Consider the following 6933-nt stretch of genomic DNA (forward strand, 5'->3'; position numbering starts at 1 on the left):
AATGCCGCGGCTCTCCACCTATCAGTGGCGGGGAAACCGTGCGGAACCTCGGGCGAGACTTCTCCGTTTGACAAACAACGAGCCAAAGCAATCCCCAACTCAAACACCCCGCAGCCAGAGTTTAACCTGCCACACACAGACACACACACACACACACACACACACACACACACACACACACACACGCACGCACGCACGCACGCACACACACACACACCAGCCCCCTTTGTGTCTTATTTATTTGTATCAAAGACGATGAGAAACTAATAATTAGGAATAAGTAGCCGAGGAATTCCGACCGGAAAAAGTTTATTCATCGAGTGATTTGTTTACCGCGGGAGCCTCTTTAACAAGCGGGGCAGAAACCGCGACGCGTTAAATGATTTATCCTCCGACAGTGGAGGAGGAAGCCGCTTCATTCTTCCCCTCTCGCCGTTACAACCCGTTCGTCTGCCGGCAAACTGTCAATATTGGGGCCCAGGGTCGAGGAGGAGGAGAGGGGATGGTGGTAATAATAAATAAATGAATAGCTTGTCTTTTATTAACGGCCTGAATGTTGAGTTGCGGCCGTGGCGGTTCCTCCTCCTCCTCGCCTCGCCCCAGGGTAGACTCTCATCTCCCGTGACACGCCGTGCAAGAATGGCCTCTCCCCGTTTCCCCTCGTCCCGGGGTCGGGAGAGGCAGGACGGCGGTTGAAGACCGCGCTGCTAGCCTAGTCTCCCAGGTCTGTCCTCCACTTTGATCAATGGCCACTGACCTCCATGTATCCGCATGGACCGGGGAGAGGGGTTGCGGTGGGGGGGGGGGGGGGGGATGGTAGCGGCGGTGGCAGCAATGGAGGGCAACACTGGTAAACGTGTATCCCCTTAGAGCAGGGCTTGTCCCCCCAACCACCACCACCACCACCTCCACCCACCCTCCTCCAAATATAAAAAGGGTTAATTGTGTTTAACAATGTACCCTCTAGTCCCCCCTTGATTAAAATTAGAATCACATCTGGTGCCATATTCTCTCCCTCATTACTGGTGAATATCATTACGGCTGCTGGGTCCCGCGGGACGCCACCGCATCCGTTTTAAAACCCACACATTTGCTTTATTCACACTCGGCGTGCGCTCTCTTCCCCGTTTTACAATAGTAGAAGTCCTCATCTGAGAGAATGACTGAGCGTCGGGTTTTTCCGCTCCCCAGAGCCTAAGAGATTGTTTTACAGTGCCAATTAATGTAGGTATGTTCGGATATTTTTTTTAACCATTCTATTTATTATTCATAATATTCCGTGTTTGTTGGTTTCACGAGGAAAGAAATTTCTAATATAGGTCTGAGCGCATCTCCACGTACTATATATATATAAAATATTTAAAAAGTAGACCAAACGTTTTTATGTAAAGTAAAAGAAAGTGTGGAAGGATATTTAAAGTAAAGTCTGAATGCCAAAAAATTCCCAAACCCCAGCCAAGCAATCATTAATTTCAAGTTATTTTTGATAGTAAAAGCAAGTACTGCAAAAAAAAACAAAAAAAACACAGCGCTATTCATAATTAATTCAAGTGAAATTGGAAAAATGTAATACCCACACAAAGCAAAAAAAGAAAATATATAAAACGCACCAAGTTTAAATACAAAAATATATAGCTTTATTTCGGTAATATTTGAAGTCACCAATCAAAGGAAGAGTACAGGCCTCAATAAAATGTTAAAAAAAATAAAAATACTTTCTGTAGTAGTTTTCGTTTTTTTTCTTCTTCCAAGTTTTCAAACTAACAAGTGCTGGAAGACGTTCCCCGACCGGCGCGTCGCGCTAGCGCGTTGCGTGGATATAGCGTACTTTGTTTCCGTGACGACGGTCCCCGGTTCCTCTTAAATCATTGGGGAGTCGCAGTATGGACAGGGTCCCTTCAGGATCTTCTTAATCCACTCTGGAGCTGGAGACCCAAGGCACAAACATTTACTATTTTGCAAATCTTTAGCGCCGTGATTTTCAGACACTAAGTCCTAAGCTAAACGCTGCTACGTTGTTTGTGTTTGCGTTCTTTAAGATGCGAGCTTAAAGTGTGAAAGTGTGTGTGTGTGTGTGGATTTGTCTGGGTTGTGATGGCGTGGTTGATTCCGGTGTCTGGTTAAGGCCGCAAATAATGTGAAAATGTTCAGCCTTTCCCTTCACTGGGGGAAATAAGAATCGATAGAACATTTGGGTGAAGATTACTTTCTTTTCTTTTTTCTCGTGGAGTACAAATCAAGTAACAAGTAGTGAGGAAGAGTTTCTGTGATTATAAAAGAAGTCCTCACCGTCGTCTTCAGGCTCTGCTGCAATGCTGTCCAACAGCAGGCAGCGCTTAAACGAGAGCGCCTGGCAGGACTGGTATGATAACACACACCTGCAGGGGCGAGAGAGAGCGAGAGCGAGAGAGAGCGAGAGAGAATGGAAACAGAGGAACAGTAGCAGAGAGAGAGAGAGACACCGAGAGAGAGAGTTATAACATCACGGCGCCGACAGGGCCTATATTGTGAGAAATGGCCACACAGTATTTCAAACTGTACAATCACTGAATAAAAAGAGGCCGTCGGGGGGCGTAATCCCCTCAGCGGCCACGAGGGGCACTGCCTCCCTCTTCCCGGCGTGGCGGGGATTTCAGCAGAGTGCGAAGGAGAGGCGTGTTGTTTACGAGGACAGAGTGGTGCGTGGGCAAATACCAGGAGGTGGTAAATACCAAGATGGCTGATTGCACATATTGGAAGACAAATAAACCGCCACGGGGAGCCATTTGGCAGGAGGAGAGGGGTTGATTCATTTCTGTACTTCCTGCCTTAACTTAACTCGAGAGAACAGAGACTTCCTTCCCAGCCACCGAGCTCCCATGTCGCCAAATATACCCTGCTGGAGAGCGCCGCGTTCTGAGAGGAAACTAACAATGAGTAGCAGACGCTTGTATCCAAACGAGGCTGGCGGGGGTATTCAGACCCACGTCATTAAGGAGCGGGGGGGGGGGGGGGCGTCTCGCTCAAGGACGCTTGCGGGTGAGTGTGCGGACGTTGTGGTTGCGAACCCTGAACCCGCTGCTTCGCCGCGTTAAGCCCGGCGGCCGGTCGACTCGTTACCTCTGCCAGAGGTGTCCGTTCTTACAGACGGTCTGTTTGAAGTCGGAGAAGGGCAGCACCTCGCCACAGAGGCTGCAGCTCTCGGGAAACTTCTGCTTCTGCATCTTCTTCTTAACGTGGCCGATCAGGACCTGTTTCGGACGACGGCGAACGGGACGGAGAGAACAGATCAGTTTAGCCATGCATGCACCGTCCTAAAGCACGCAAGCCTAGTCTAGGACCTCTGACTTTGACCAGGTTGGATTTTGACGAGCCAATACAAGCCATTTCCATATCTTCCCAGTAGTGACGTCACAAGTGAGCGTGTCCATGGAGACGTATCACGGCTAGATCAGCCGCTACAGTCCACTGGCTAGGCTGGTAGGTTGAACCATCCGTCATATATTATCTGGGTGGACACTCGTGGCGTCACTAGTAGATCGATGATAGATTTTGAAATTTAACGGCTAACCAATACTCCCCACCACCAGACCATTCTAAAGCATGGGACAGCATGTGGTTCAACATCCCCCTAGAGGCGGCGTCAGGTGACGGGTGTAAGGGGAAGCAGAGCGGCACGTTTGACGTTCACCTCTGCCGCCCGGTCCCCCGGCTCCTCGGAGAGGTAGTCCACCAGGCCGCAGGTGGGGATGCTGGTGTTGACGGCCGACCAGATGTTGAGGTACACGTCCCCCAGGACCTTCTTCATGTGCTCCCTGATCAGGTGCGCCTCCACCACCTTCATCTCCGCCTTCAGCTCCGCCATGCGCTGCCCTGCGTCCTCCACCTTCACCGCCGGCCGCACGCGCGTCGCCCCGGCCTTCCCGCCTTCCACCGCCGCCTCCTCCTCCACCACCTCCTCCGCCTCCTCCTCCTCGTCCACCTCCTCCTCGTCCTCCTCGTCCCTGAAGAAGGCCTTGGAGTGCTTGTGGGACGGCTTCCACCGGGGGTCCACCGGCGCCTTCTGCAGCGACAGCAGCAGCGTGCGCAGCAGGAAGAGCTTGAACCTCCAGAAGTAGGGCGACTCCGAGCCCCGGATCTTGCCGTCGACGGCGTCCATCAGGGCCGGGGGGACGGCCTTGTCCCGGAGCACCCTCCAGCGCACCAGGTCCAGCAGGTCGGCCGCCCGGTAGAGGCTCTGCGCCGGCGACTTGAGCAGCAGCGCCGTGGCCGCCTCCGTCGTCTTCAGGCTGACAAAGTTCACCTGGTAGGTCTTCTCCGCCGGGTGGTAGCCGCCCACCATGCCCTGGGTGTTGGCCAGCGCCAGGTAGGCGCCGTTGGGGCTGACGGCGATGGACAGCGTCCGCCGGCCGGGGAAGGCGTCCGGCGGCAGCACGTCCTCCTGGCTGAAGGTCATGGTGCCGGCGGCGGTGAAGCGCGGCACCAGCTTCTTCACCGCGCCGTCCATGGCGCAGGTGTACACCGCCACGCCGCCCTGCCGCGTGGCCACCAGCGACACAATGGGCAGCGAGTGCAGGCCCGGCACGTGGGCGTTGAACACGTTGAGGCCTGCCGGCGAGATCACCAGCAGGCACCAGAAGACGTAGCAGCCGCGCGACGCCAGCACCAGGCTGCAGTGGGTCTTCTGCACCGGGTGGTAGACGGGCACGCAGCGGATGTTCTCCACGGGGATGCGGTCCGCCTCCTGCCACAGCACCACCGGCTTGCGCAGCGTGAAGTAGCCCTTGACGCGCGTCATGTTGACGGGCAGGATCTTCACCGGCCCCACGTCGCTGCCCACGATCAGCCCGCTCATGCGCCGGTCGCCGCCCTCGTACTCCCACCACGCCACGTCGGTGGGGCCCGGCACGCCCGACTCGATGACGTCGTAGACCGTGGGCGCGCCGCCGCCGCCCCCGCCCCCGCCCCCGCCGCCCCCGCCGCCGAAGGGCAGGTCGAACTGCCACAGCACCAGGTCGCCGTTCTCCATCAGCACTGCCAGCAGCACCATCTCCGCCTCGCGGCAGGCGTGGTCCGCCGACAGGTGCTTGACCGTGTACACGCTGGACCACTCCATGCGCAGCGGCGTCTGCATGCGGAAGCGCCGCCGGAGCTCCTCCAGGTCGAGGAGTCCCTCCGCGGCGGCGGCGGTGGTGGTCGATGCAGACTTGTCGTCGTCTGCGGCGGCGGCGGTGGCGGCCGTGTTGTTCTTACGGGAGTAGTTGCGCTCCGCGAGCCGGCGCGAGTACGAGTCTGTGAGGTCGGCGAGCATGTTCCACTCCAGCCGCGTCACGCTGTTGTGGACGGTGAGCCGCTGGTCCAGGGAGAGGATGGCCAGGAGGCAGCGGCCGCTGGCGTCGCAGCCCAGCGGGGACCAGCTGGTGTACTTGACCCCCTTGTGGACGCCCACGTGGGGGTTGATGACGCGGTCCGTCATGAAGGCCTGGTTGACAGTGGGGTCCGGGTGGGAGGAGAACTTGTCCCTGGCTTTGGCGAGCTCGTCCGCAGGCCCCACCTGAACACACACACACACCGAGACACACACACACACACACACAGAGGAAGACGGGGTTGGAATAAACAAGGGAACCAAAGTAAAACGTGAATTGTGTGTTTATACCGTTGTTTGCTTTGGCAATTCCAGTGCTAGTCTGTGGTAAAGCCAAAGCGTTATAGTGCTACCCTTGAAATGATACAGTTCCTTTAATCGGGTAAATAAAAGACTAGTTGTAAGACTAATTAAAGACTAGTTGTAGATGGAATGCGCGACTATTGTTAAGAGAAGGAGAAGCTTGTTAAAGAAGTCGCGAGATCGTACGTATGACTGGAAGCAAAATGTGCGTGATAGCCAACATATCCAGGAGAAGACTTTGAGATCTTCTTGGACTGTCTGACATAACCATTAGAAAAACAACACCTGCTCTTCAGTCACGAGTACTAACGACCAGTGTTATCACAGTGATGTTGTGATGAGGTCGTGCTGGTTTTGGGGGGGTACCTTCAGCTGGAGGACATCCTGCCGCACGGGGATGGACGTCCTGTGCATGGTCATGTCCTGTCTGTTGCTGTGGACGTCGCACACCAGCTCGATGAGCGCCACGGCGCCCGTGGTGGAGACGGCGACGCGGTGGTCCTGCGACCAGGACACCGGCTGGATGCCGCTCAGCGGACAGATCAGCGTGACCACCGGGTCCCGTTTCAGCACCGCCGCGCCCGAGTCCGGGCTGCTGCTGGTCACGTCGTCGTTGGTTTCGGGCTCGGTCTTAAACACCACCCTGTCCGGCATTTGTACAGCAGTGGAAACCGAAACTACGGCCGCCGCCATTTCTTTTCGTGCGTGTGTGTGTGGGGAAGTGACGTCGGGAGGAGGATGTGGACGCAGTGGAGGCTGGGACGCGCACTTCCTCTGACGCGTTGTAGTTTTTTTTTGATGCTGCCGTAGAAGTGGTGCAGGTGGAACCTGGTTATTTTACACTATGGTTTAAAACCCCTCAAACTATCGATACACAGCTCCACTGACTGTATCACTGTATCTGACACGTTCACAATTTGATAAGCATTTAATGAACAAAACCAATGCATTTTGAATTCTAGTGGATGGTCCAGTTTCAGCTGAACTTCTACACTGGATGTAGGCCTAAGTCGTTTTAATTTTAATTACACATAAAGCAAAGATCTCACATCTAATGGCGTATTACGTTTAATAGGGCAGTGTATATTGATATGGATTGATGTAGCACAAAAAATATAGCTTTTTTTGTTTGGACCTAGCTTAATAAGAATTAATTCTAATAATTACTTGAAGGTAATATAGTATAATAGTATAAAAAAATATAAGAATCGGGTCAATAGCGATCGTATTTTGAATTGTCTCCACCTCTCTTTATAGATTAAAGCTTCTGAATATGAATAGGG

At 54.0% G+C, this 6933-nt stretch overlaps 1 protein-coding gene across 1 annotated transcript; it reads right to left on the bottom strand.

Moving 5' to 3' along the window:
* Positions 1-1620: 1620 nt before the first annotated feature.
* On the bottom strand, positions 1621-6343 carry LOC311374712 (general transcription factor 3C polypeptide 4-like; the record flags this gene model as incomplete). The annotated part of the gene is made up of 5 exons (XM_084490500.1): positions 1621-1925; positions 2290-2378; positions 3100-3230; positions 3671-5533; positions 6017-6343. 5 exons carry the CDS (start codon positions 6341-6343, stop codon positions 1861-1863), a joined length of 2475 nt encoding a protein of 824 aa, XP_084346626.1. The 3' UTR covers positions 1621-1860.
* Positions 6344-6933: the final 590 nt, after the last annotated feature.

Source organism: Micromesistius poutassou (genome assembly GCF_964030765.1).
Source record: "Micromesistius poutassou genome assembly, contig: SCAFFOLD_6367, whole genome shotgun sequence".
In the NCBI taxonomy this organism is placed as follows: Eukaryota; Metazoa; Chordata; class Actinopteri; order Gadiformes; family Gadidae; genus Micromesistius; species Micromesistius poutassou.